A 12,735-nucleotide genomic window follows, 5' to 3' on the forward strand; every position below is an offset into this window, starting at 1 on the left:
CTGTCACTCGTGTCAAAGCTAGCAGGCGTGTTATTGCTACACACCGTGATTTTAAACATTAACGCAGGACAAATCTGACTTTTTAAACGACGTGGTTTATGGTTTAAACGTTCTTGAATGTGTCGCTGAAGTGTGGCCGGATGCGACAGTTGGATTAATTTGGGAATTTCTCTTTTCGAAAACACGAGCCGCGCGGCTAAAGGTAAAACACGTTGTCTGGCCGCTTTGCTCTTTGTTGAACGGCTGGTTAATGAGGCGGTCGCCGGCCCAACTTTGATCCTTTTTTGCTAGAGAACCGCTGCCCGCCCCCTCACTCAGGATGCCATGCCACAATCAGCAAATGAGCAATGTAAACACCGGCCAGGAGCACCCAATGAAGCAAGTGCGCTTTGCCACCAACACCAGCGGCAATGTGGCCGCCGTGTTGGCCATTCACGAGGCAGGTGATGCCAGCAGCAGGCAGCCCGTAAACCAGGATTCACCGGGACCCCAACTCAAACTACTTCCTCTCAATGACCAGATACGAGAATTACAGACTATTATAAGAGACAAGTGAGTCACTGCTTTGTTATTATATCAATTCACCATTCCCCTCCACCAAATTTATAAAGAATCAATTTTCATCCCACGTATATACTTGCAAATGTGTCTTCTTAATACTGTATATTTCATGTTTGATCATACATTTTCCAATATGAATAAAATATCCTCTATCCTGAGCCAACAACAAAGGGGTTTGACGCAAACAACAAAATAACCACATACTGTGATTCAAGTGCAAAGATATCTCTTCCATAAAAATTACCATTCAAAGAAAACATTAAAGTGCTTTAATTAAGAGCACACTAAGTGTGTGATCATGACCCATCCCAGTTCTAATATTGTCACACATTTCCCTTAAGGAAGTTCCCTGTGTTTGGTATGTACTTTTCTCTAGTGTCAAACAGAGGTCAGGGTGTGCCTTTGCACCTACAAAAAAAGTGCAATGCCTACAATACAGGAAATAAAAGTACATTTTTCCCTTTTCTCCACAACACTGTTAAGAATTAACTTTGTTAATGTCACACAGAATATTAATACACATTGAAAACGGCCATAGTTTAAAACTTGATATAAACAACAATCAAGAGAATGTTACTGAACAACACACAAAATACGATTGATATGTCCTCATGGAAAATGAACAGTTTGTAAGGGTTACTATGGCACCTATGCTCAAGTAATCACCAGTATATATTAGTTGTTGTTTTTTAATAAGCTGACATTCTCCTCCACCAACTTTATAAGGATTGAAAATTATGGTTAATGTCTACCTTCTCCAATCAAGTGCTACCATTGTATTTTGAATGAGAGAAGCCTATCCTATACCCAGAAACACTATTTTTTATTTTATAATTTCCTGGCTGCCGATGTCTGGAAACCCCAGCATCAGTATAATATACTGAAAGCCTACTTGAATATTTTATTTGGGCAAAAAAGTAAATATTGGGAACATTTCTCTTGTTAGGTGGCATTTATAAAGTTCTCAAAGGGCCATGTGAAATTTGAGGTAAAAAAGATGGGAACAATTTTTTATTATATATTATGAGCAGTCGTGGGGGATTTTAGTAACGGTCCTAGATCTTTGTTTTTATTTTTTTAGAATCACATGGTAGGTCAGAACAAATGCTCGTGGGCCTTGTATGTTTCCCACCTTCAACTGACATGTCCTGACAGATTCAAAATGCTCAAATCAATTGACCATCAGGCTAAATGAGTGATAAATTACACTGCTTTTGATTCAAGTGGTTGGAAAATATACGCACCCCATTTAACTAATCCACTCTACTACCGTAATTTCCGGACTATAAGTCGCTTTTTTTTCCCCATAGTTTCAGGGGGGGGCGACTTATACTCAGGAGCGACTTATATGTTTTTTTTCACAAATTTTTACTTGATCATTAAGACATCACTTACTTACAAGTATAGTTGACCACTATCTTTATCTTGAACATATTCAAAACATAAAAAATAGAGAAAACATCAAATAAAGCAATTAACACTTTAAAGCGCCATATCCAAGTCCACTGTCTGCTGTATGTACACTTGCTCCATTTTTGCTCCTCTTATATTTATTATTATTTATTATTATTTGTTTATCATTTATTCAACACTCTTATTTATTCATTGTTTGTGCCTTCTTGTTTTTTTTTTGTGTTGCTTGTATGCATATGTGTACTATCTCACCAAGGGATAGTGGGAACGTAATTTCAATCTCTTTGTGTGTCTTGGTATATGAAAAAAAATCGACAATAAAGCAGACTTTGACTTTGATAAAACAACCAAATAAACAAAACAAAAAACTACATCTGAAAAAAATTATATTTTCAGACGAAACTGGATGAGGGCGCTCTAAATTTCACCGTTGGCCGTGACTCATCAACTGGGTGGGCTTAAGAAAAATGGCACCAAAAAGAAACTCATATTTTGCAGGTTAGAAACTTCAAGTTGTAAAATATGCAGCTGAAAACAGTAATCAAGCAGCAGAAAGAAAGTTTGGAGAACCGTGATGTACCAATGGATTACTATTTCAAGTGACGTCAGTGGCACAGCACGGCACGGCGGTTGTTTACATAAAGGACAAACGTACCCACGTAAGGACTATCGGCATCATTAGCGGTGATCATTTCTAAGTGACACGGAGGACAAAGATTTTGAAGGAATTAAGGATTTGGCTTTTACGCACGCCCGGTCCTACTCTACTGAGTCGGGGGCCGGCGCTCGGCCGAGTGGCTGTCCGCGAATGGTGCATGGGGCTCGGACATGGCCATTACGCACGCCCGGTCCTATGCCATGGAGCTCTCGTGTCTGGAAGTCCACGCCGCCACACGCTTGGAAGTTTGTTTTGTTTAATAAAGAGCCGTTTACCAAACCCACGTCTATCCTTGTACTTTGTTAACGCTACAATATAGTTATATACTAGATCTGTGGAATAAAGACAAGGCTGACGTCAGGGCGCACGCGCGGCGATGTTGACAAAGGACGAGGAATTTGATCGATGGATTTAATGGATTTAAAGTACACGGATGGTTTGCTAATCTTATTGGCTTATATTATAGTTATTTGAAATATAGTTTATCGTTATGAGCCTGTGGAATATTTTGAAGTGCAAGCGCCCTCAGCCGCGCGCACCCATTGTTGACAAAGAACAATCGATAGATTTAATGAATTGGAGTGACACCGATGGTTTTATAAACATGTTATTCATGTAATAGTTGTCCTTAATCACTCTATATGTTACGTCAGGCCCGTTCTCAGCTCTTTGTTTGTGTTTGTCACGTTAGCATACCTATTGTTTAGCCTGTTGTTGCTATCGTTTAGCCTGTTGTTGCTAGTTCATAACTGTTTTTGGTGTGGGATTTTGTCGAATGAATTGCCCCCCAAAATGCGACTTATACTCCGGAGCGACTTATATATGTTTTTTTCGCTTTTTGGGGCATTTTATGGCTTGTGCGACTTATATTCCGGAGCGATTTATAGTCCGGAAAATACGGTAATTACTTTATAATTTCCACATTGACTTTTGCATAACACCAACTTTGATCTATTCGGAAATCGTTATTTTCACATCTCAATAGCCAATACAACTAAAAGAAGAATCATCTAGATGGGACTTTTTTTTTTCTTGTGTTTGTAGGACGACCAGCAGAGGGGATTTTGTGTTCTGTGCTGATCGACTGGTAGGATCATACAGTACCAACAACATGTATATCCGTTTTCATTATATCAAATCAACTAATAGTGTGTTGTTCAACAGATTAGACTTGTGGTAGAAGAAGGCCTGAATCAACTACCTTACTCCGAGTGTACTGTGACAACACCAACAGGTGAGCAGCTGCCAAAGTCGACATCCATCCCATTTCATTTCACAGTACATTCATTCCTGACGTGTCTGTCTTCAGGATATAAATACGAAGGAGTCAAATTTGAGAGAGGCAACTGCGGTGTCAGCATTATGAGGAGTGGTGAGTCAATTTGGAGAAAGTGAACACACTTGTGTACCATCTGTGATCTGTGAGTGAGAAAATTATTTGGATTTCAATTTCAAATGTTCTGGAGTGTGTTCCGTGCATCAGGTGAGGCTATGGAGCAAGGGCTGCGGGACTGCTGCCGCTCCATTCGCATCGGCAAAATCCTCATCCAAAGTGATGAGGAAACCCAAAGAGCCAAGGTCTACTATGCCAAGTTCCCACCGGATATTTACAGAAGAAAAGTGCTGCTCATGTATCCCATCCTCAGTGAGTCAGCACACACGCAACGCGCACACACACAATTCTCGGCTGCATTTCAATTTCCCAACAGGAGCGCACATAGGAGGTCTGCATTTTTTATGTATATATTGCATTTGGAGACGTCGCATCGACCTTTACCGCCAAGTCTCCATTTCCACATCACTCAGGCGCCACTCACCCTGGTCTGATAATTATAGCTCTCGTCGAAGAAATTATACTCTGCCTCGGTGATGCCCACCAAGCTGCAGCACAGCATAATGTGAGCCAGAAAAATGTATCTTTTCTTTTGCATTTCCCAACCTGCACACAAATGAGGAAAAAATATATGCTGTTGACCCTGTCAGGTTGGAGGTTTATTTTAATGGCAGAATTTTCAAACGCATGCTGGATGTGCAGGTCACAACAAGGAGACCTTGTTGAGATAACATAAGCAATCACACTCTGGCAGACCTTTTCATATTGCTCTCTGATTTAACAATCCACTTCATCCTTAAGATGTCAAGTTTTAAGTGAGGGCAGTTTCAGAAGTGTGCCGTGTGTAATACACCTTAAACTCTGTGTGTGTGTGTGTGTGTGCGTGCGCGCGTGCGTGCGTGCCAGGTACTGGGAACACGGTGATTGAAGCAGTGAAGGTGCTGATCGAGCACGGGGTCCAGCCCGGGCATATAATCCTCCTCAGCCTCTTCTCCACACCTCACGGTACATCAGCACAGCTGCACCAGCTCATTTTCCATTTGCTTTTGTTTACCCAACAAATCAGGCTTCAATCTCCCTCTTGCGTTTCTCCTCCCGATGTGTCATTGCTTTTATTTGACTGGCACTGGCTGCAGCTGGTGATTAGTCTTCTACAACACTTATTTTGAAATCAAATTTCTCACTATATTCAATGAGAAGACAAAGATTTGTGGAAGGAAATCCTTCACTATACTGTCCTGTATATCTGCCATTTTATTTTTGCCTCAATATTGCGATCAATGTGATTATTCTATCAAGGTCACATTCCCACATTTCTTGAATAAACACAAGCAAACAATGAATTTGCATTACAATAAACAATATCAGATTGTTTGTACATGAATGTACAATTTTTATTTTTTTTAATCACAGTAAAACCCTTCTCCCTCCGTTGCCTTTTTAAAAAGGGTTTTATTGTGGAATGGATAGATGTTGATTTGTGCTTCAGTTCAAAGCCAAATTGATGGGGAAAAAATAGGAACTTTGCAAACAAAACAAAAATACTCAAGCAAAGAAATTGATTATATTTTCTTTTCTACAATGAGTTAGCTCACTCCTTGAAACAGACAAGCATCCTTTTGATGCTTCGCTGAACTGTCGGACTGAGTTGTAAAGTGATGCTGTTTTAATGATTTCTGTTACAAGAAATGACACGAACTAATGGAGAAAAACTGTAAATTAATGACCAGTTTGTAGCAAGATTTCTTTAGATAAGGTGCTAGCCCCCTCTACAGTCAATAGAATGTCAACATAAAAAATTATAAAGTGAAAATATGTGCTCGCTCATAATGCATTTCTGACACAATTTAAAATTGGACTAAAGAAAAAAAATGAAAGTCCACAATGGTCAAGTAAGAATGAAATGTAAAGATGATTTCTTTTCTTTATAATTTAGGGGCCAAATCGATAATCCAGGAGTTCCCAGACATCACCATACTGGCAACAGAAGTTCACCCGGTGGCACCAACACATTTTGGGCAAAGGTACTTTGGCACCGATTAAATCCAGGACAAACAGGGCAACATAAGTTTGTAATTGTTTTTGTCAGTTTTCTTTAAACAAACAACAAAAAATATTGCTGTGCCAAATACTAAAATAAACTATTTATTTTATTGATTTCTTTTCGCTATTTGTCATATGGATACAAACAATGCAGAGCCATAGAGATCATTTTATTTTGCATGTTGCAAGTGGTGATTTAATAAAAGATTTATATTTGTTATCAGAAAGGCCACCAAATGGAAAAGAACGGTGTTTACTGGCAAAGAGGAATGATACAATCACATACAGTACGCCAAAGACCTCCACGTGAGCTTTGAAAAAATAGACTGGTCAAAAAAAAAAAAAAAAAAGTGTTTTATTTATTGTTAGACATCCAGGTTTCTGATACATACAGTGTGTCACTGACATATATATATTTAGCTACAAATATGTCACATAATGAAGCAAAATGTGCGCTGCCCACAGCAGCCATGTCTCAATTGTTAATTTAGCAATAAAAAAAAAAGCATCGTATAACAAACATCCACATTGTTCTGAAGGTTTCAACATGCACTTACATTAAACATAGACAACATTTGACATAGAAGTGTTTGTCAGCCAAGTGTGATTTGAGTGATGAAAATGAAGTAAAAACACAATTTCGTTCCAGTCAGGCTTTGCTTTCATTGTCAATAAACTGTCATGAGAAATTGTGTTTGTCTCCAAACATTGGCATCAAATATGTAAAAATCCTCAGGAACATGGATACAAAACAATACAAACATCACATTTTTAGGAGACCTGCTCACCATCCACTTTTGGATGAACCCTCTCCTCCTTAACAAGAACCTTTGTGCTATCTTATAAACCACTTGTGCCAATTAACGATTTTATATCCTATGGATTAGAAAAAAAATCTCAATTGCCGATATGTGAGTTGAATTCCTATTTAGTGCCTAATACTACGTTTTTTGTATACAACATCAGTTTTTCAGAGGTACATGAGGACAAAAAGTGCTTTCTACTTTGAGAGGATGCCTTTATTAGAACTTTTTTTTTATGCTAGACCTGCTGATGTCTGATGGGGTCAAAGAATTGTCCCTTTAGTGTTAGATTGGGAATGGAATGTCTAATTGCCTCATATTAGGGCTTTTAGTTGTACTTCTATTCTTTTTACATGGGTGCAGCTTAAGGCTAATTGTTCGCTACTTCAGTCACTTCTCATAGACACACCTGCCTGAAGAGCACGGCTGAAGCGGGAAAGCCTGGGCACTCGGCCAAGAATAGGTCTATTCAAAGTTGCGCTTGCTGCATAGCTGACCGACCATTCACATTCATGCGAGAACCCTAAATGCATGCTTTTGGAATGTGGGTATGTCGTCAGCACTTGGTAACTAATTGAGCTCAGGCAAAAACTAATAGTGTGTAACAGAATACACATTATTATTTAGAGTTCTTACATTTTGAGAGAAAATTCTCACCTTTCTTTGTCAACTTCACCAAACACACAGGGTAATTAATAGAAAACTATCAAAGTATACGATGGAGATTTTTGCCTAAAATGTACACCACATTGTAGTGAAAAGCAGGCTGCTGGATACATTCATTTGGAAAATGACAAGACGACATAAAAACAGTATGTGTAAGGCGCAGGTTAAATCCGGTTAGGTGAGAGGAAATAAATAAGATGTGCTATCTGGGCTAGCTAGAATTTCCAGTCAATGAAGCCGCGCCTCCAGAAGCAAACGTGAGCATGAGGTCAAAGTAGATGGTGCAAACAATACACTGGATTTTTCAAAAGCCACCCGTTCAAATAATCACACGGAATTGCCGTTAATTGTTGTGCGGCAACAGGATGCACCAGGATATACACCTGCTTCTACACGTTGTCTTTAAAGGATGAAAATAACATCCAAATGCAGTTTGGTCCATGTCAGAGTACTTGGCGAACATCTACATTAAGAGCCCACGTTCCCCCTCCTCCTCCTCTTCCTCTTCAACCTCTGCACCAGTGTCCATTGTCTAAGTCCTCTATCTCTATGGTGACAGAAGGGTCTTGATCCTCAACTGAAATTGGAGGGGGGAGAAAATATAAACGAGTTTCCTTTTGAAGAGTTTAGAAATTTTTCAAATCGTGTAGCCTGTGGCCACCAGAGGGCGATATTGGTTTAAGGACATTGCCCACAAGCAATCAGCAGACTTGCTCTAGTCAGGTTCCCATTCCAAAACCATTACAATGCTACTGAAGCGTTGGAATAAATGTCACGTGACCGCAGCCTCTATAGTCATTTTCACATTGTCTGTATTCATTTTAATGTTGGACGGGAAGGCGGAATGGTTTGGAAACCTTGATGACACCAGAGAAAGATCATAATGCTCGGCACTCGGCAGGACAGATAACATCGCCACTGAGTGTACCATGAAGTCATGTTTGGAAACAACAGCTGTCGACATTCATTTTGTATGTCTCAGCCTCCTCTCTGTGGTGACAGAGGTTTAAAGAAAGGTCAAACCGTGTCACGTTAACGCAAACGCATTGTGATTTGAGGAAGTACAGAAACCATGGCTTTCCAGTTTTGCCACTTCACAATCTTGAATCATTAGCAAATCATCTTTAAAGATACAGGCGACACTTTTCATTTGCTCAACTTCAATCCGAACCACAATTTTTTGTATCTGGTGTCTGAGGCTTCAATTATGTTTACTACCTTGCCGCATTAACCTAATAAAGCGTTGAACTTTCACTGCATTCCGCAACACACAACACAAATTGCATTGGTCAGTTCAGAGGTCACGGACGGACATTGTTTGCTTGGACGAGACAAGAGGATGTGCTGATAATGTGGGTGCATCAGCAAAGATGTGTGGTCACGTGATGCATTCCCAACCACCTATTTGTTCTATTCATCAGTAGATTACACGGATATGCTGTAAATACACAACACTGGAACTTTGGACTACTTTTTATTTCTAGCAAATGACACATGACGAATAGATTTTGAATCGGATAAACTTTAAAACCTTGCATTGTACAGAACTGTACTACAAAAGAAGCAAGCAAGACATCCTCCCTCAAAACAATCTGCATGGTATCTTCTCGTTTAAGGTAGAAGTTCAGACTTCCTTTTTAAGGTCACGTAAAATCAAATGCGATATTTTATATATTACATCAAGTAGGAATAATTGAGCATCCAATATTCAAATGACTCACCCCAGTTTCCTTCCTCAGAAGCATCATCTGACTCCTCCCACATCTCCTTGTTTGCCAGTAAGGGGTTCTGACACTCACTTCGATTCTTTAAAGGAAAGTAATGTCCGTTCCCTTGACTGAACAAGACACAAAAAGAGAAGTCACAACAGGATAAGACACAGAAAGAAAAATCACAATAGGCAGTCACACAATAGTGTCCAGATCAAATTCACCTTGTGAAAACAGGGATGAACCACAGTCTTCGGTCTTTTCCAAATACTTGCTGCAGATTTTTGCGTACGCCAACATTGAAACCATGTCTGTCCGGCCCATTGACAAAGACCGGAGCTGAAAAGGCCTCTGGGAAAGGTGAAATGAACATGAAAGTCAAAATATGATAAGCATATTTACCATTTGATTTCCTTTTGTGCCATACCTAAAGTGGATCTATTTTTTGCCACCAACCAACAATGATAACTAAAGAGAAACAAGAGACTGACAAAAAACATGAGCGCCACAAACATGAGAAAAAGGACGTGGAACTTTGCCGGCCCGTTTGGCAAGTCCCCCTGGGAAAGAGAGTAACAGAACGATAAATGCCACACAGGTGTTCAAACGTACTGCTCAATACAACTTTGAACACTTACCACCCAGAATTTGACGAAATACTGACAGACTGTGGCTGCGATGTAGATGCAGTACAGCATTGAATAGGAGAGGAAAAGCAGGAAAAACTTGTAGTTGGAAAAGCCAACACAGTTGTTCACCCTAAAGCAAAATCACATTGGGACGTCAAGAGGACAAAGTAGTTATTTAAGAGACTGGAGAAGAAAATCATACTTACCAAGGGCAGTGGTGGTCCATTTTCAAAACACACCTAAAAATGGAAAATATGATCAATTATTTACAATTCTTAAGGCTACTCTTCATTTGTATAGAGTGGAAGCCAATAAGACAACCTCTTTTTTATCATTGTAAGATTACCATTCCCGCAAGTGAAAAAAGGAGCACATACTGGGTAGCTGAGCGTGACTTACATTTCACAAACGGAGCAGTGGTGACAGCGGTCGGGCTTCAGCACCTGGCAGCGGTCGCAGAACCTGATAGCTAGACACAAGAGGAAGGCCATTTGAGCTGAGCGTGCCGTTTGCTTCCTGTTCAGCCATCAGCCCTAATGAAAGAGAGTCCGCAGCGCGCCTGCTTTGCATTTGGGATGCTAATACTGTTTGTTTTAGGGAGCATCTGCTATCATGCGAGAAGACGCTAATCCACCTGCCTTTGTGGGATAGCATCTCATTAAAACTTAAGTGAAAGTTTACCTCCAGACTGAGCTCGAGTGTAGATGGGCAGCTTTTTGGCAATCTCAACCAGGATTTCTTTCTGTACATCCGGCCTCTCCTCCATCTCATACCGTTGCTTGTCTGAGTAAGACAGTTGAAACTAGAAAGCAAAAAAGCAATCCCATTAGCATCTCAAAATACATTTCTTATGATAAGATTTTGAGAATACCTTCTTGCATGGGGATGCAGCAGGGGTAACGATGGACTTCCAGTAAGTCCAGGAAAACATACCAAAGCAGACATGGAATACCAGCAAATAGGCTACTGCAGAGACAAACAATACACCATGTTCACATCCATAGATTGTTTTAGATATTGCAAAACTCCCATCAAAAACAAGACTCACCCTTTTCCAGTGTGTTCGACAGGGTGACTACAGAAACAAAAAAAGAAGAATATTTAGCATATTTAAAACATGCGCCCTGTTCATACAACAATGCAGTTTATCTTTACACAGAATGGACATTTACGGCTAGCAACATTCGTAGGAATGACAGCCTGACACAACAAAGCATAACAATGGCCACCCTTTATGCGATGAAAGCAAAACCGCCTTAAAGGTTTTTATTAAAAAGCAAAAACGTTAACGACACAAATGCTCAAATTCAAAACACTTCCGGGTAGTTTGCGAGTTCCTGCTCTGTCATTTAAATGTGTCAACAGACCTGTGCGGCAAACATGTCATGTTTACGATTTAAAAAGGGGGAAATAAATGGTTAAGAAGAACAACCTCTTTCAGATACTCACATAGACATAGCTGAAATACGTAAGCGTAATACGACCACAGCACCACGGAGGCAATAATAAGCACAGGTATCCACGAAAAAACCCTTTGACAGCATCTCAAACCTCTGGAGAGCGCCATACTCCATCGAAATGCTGCTTCACTTTGCTCTCGATTAGCTTTCCTGCCAGGGATTTTCTGTAGCAGCGTCGATTCAGCACACTCTCGCTTACTTAAAATAATAATAATAATATGAAAAAGAAAATGATTATTCTACTTTATATATTTTTTAGTATTTATAGAACAGTACATTGGTGGATTGTAATTTTAAAAAAAAACTCAACAGATTTCGGCTCTTTACTTAGCACTTCCTAATTTCGCCAATGGTTTATCACAACAACAAAATTTAATTCAATCGAAATCAACGAATTTTCGTCTAGTCTGACTTACAAATGCATTTGAGTGAAATTGAAAGCACAGTACAGCGAATTTTAAAAATCGCCAATAGAGGACGCCAAAAGACTGTTATTAAACCGTAGCCTCCTTAACATAAATATTTTTACATCGAAACAGTAAGCTCGTGGTTAACATGTCTGCCTCACAATTGTGAGGTTCTCGGTTTGAATCTTTGCCCTTGAATGTATTTTCCATGCCTGATGTGTGCTTCCTTCCACATTCTCTAAACATGCCCCTGACACCAATTAAAAAAAAAGGGGGAAGATTAGGGTTGAATCAACTTTAAACACATCAAGGTATCCAGTAAAATTACATTTTCTTGTAGGTGAAATATACATTGACTCTAATTATGGAAAAATATCAGTATGAGCATATGACAAAAAAAATGCATTTACTTCAATATTCTCAAGAAAAAAATATTTCCCACTCCCTTTTTCCTAAAATTGTGGAACGATGGTCTGATGCGGTAGCAGCAATCTCCAATAACAGTCTTTTTATCATGACTCTCTATTTGACACATTTTAATTCCACCTTCTCTCCTGTTGTATAGACCCCCAAAAAAAAAAAAAAAAATTGTAATGAAAGAGACTTCTGGGATTCAGAAGAATCAAACTCCTGAGCCTATTATGACATTTTTCTAAATCAACATCATCTGTCACCAGCTCCAGAAGTAACAACGTCCCTCCACCCCGTTCTGGCTGTCTGCCTTGCTCTCACTTCAAGCGACTATGTCGGCTGCCGAGAGGTGACAGCTCCTCTCTGGCTGATCCGCACAGTGGAGGCATCCATCCGTCGACACAGTAAAAAAAAAAAAAACTCCGCTACAAAGCCATTGTGTCTAGCAAAACAGTAACGGCCTTTTAATCAAAACATATGCCCCGGAGTTAAAATAAAACATCATAGCAGCAGGTTGAGGCAGACTCCTTTGCTCAGAGGTGTGTGAGTGCAGCGTGATGGAGGTGCATTCCATGCCACCTTGATGGGAGTCTACATAAACAGACAGTTGAGGGCTAAAGGAGAGCCTGTTTGGGCAGAGTT

The 12,735-nt window shown here is 39.7% G+C and overlaps 2 protein-coding genes across 3 annotated transcripts; one reads left to right on the forward strand and one right to left on the reverse strand.

Annotated features, from left to right (window-relative positions):
- Nucleotides 1-51: 51 nt before the first annotated feature.
- uprt (uracil phosphoribosyltransferase (FUR1) homolog (S. cerevisiae)) lies at nt 52-6,700 on the forward strand. 2 transcript variants are annotated; one of them, XM_049747261.2, is made up of 9 exons: nt 52-202; nt 292-552; nt 3,677-3,719; nt 3,797-3,866; nt 3,942-4,004; nt 4,116-4,277; nt 4,872-4,970; nt 5,902-5,989; nt 6,233-6,700. In XM_049747261.2, the coding sequence occupies exons 2-9, from the start codon at nt 320-322 to the stop codon at nt 6,279-6,281; spliced, it is 807 nt and encodes a 268-aa protein (XP_049603218.1). In that variant the 5' UTR covers nt 52-202; nt 292-319; the 3' UTR covers nt 6,282-6,700. The 2 variants fall into 2 exon arrangements, with proteins under 2 accessions (XP_049603218.1, XP_049603225.1); XM_049747268.2 differs by having other exon boundaries at nt 5,902-6,700.
- Nucleotides 6,345-11,428, reverse strand: zdhhc15b (zinc finger DHHC-type palmitoyltransferase 15b). Its single transcript, XM_049747017.2, has 11 exons — nt 11,265-11,428; nt 10,864-10,890; nt 10,687-10,781; nt 10,497-10,617; nt 10,215-10,284; nt 10,022-10,054; nt 9,825-9,945; nt 9,614-9,746; nt 9,411-9,537; nt 9,199-9,314; nt 6,345-8,054 (listed from the first exon to the last, which is right to left on the reverse strand). The coding sequence occupies exons 1-11, from the start codon at nt 11,380-11,382 to the stop codon at nt 7,984-7,986; spliced, it is 1,032 nt and encodes a 343-aa protein (XP_049602974.1). The 5' UTR covers nt 11,383-11,428; the 3' UTR covers nt 6,345-7,983.
- Between the last annotated feature and the right edge of the window lie 1,307 nt (nt 11,429-12,735).

This window comes from Syngnathus scovelli, chromosome 1 (assembly GCF_024217435.2).
Source record: "Syngnathus scovelli strain Florida chromosome 1, RoL_Ssco_1.2, whole genome shotgun sequence".
NCBI lineage: Eukaryota > Metazoa > Chordata > Actinopteri > Syngnathiformes > Syngnathidae > Syngnathus > Syngnathus scovelli.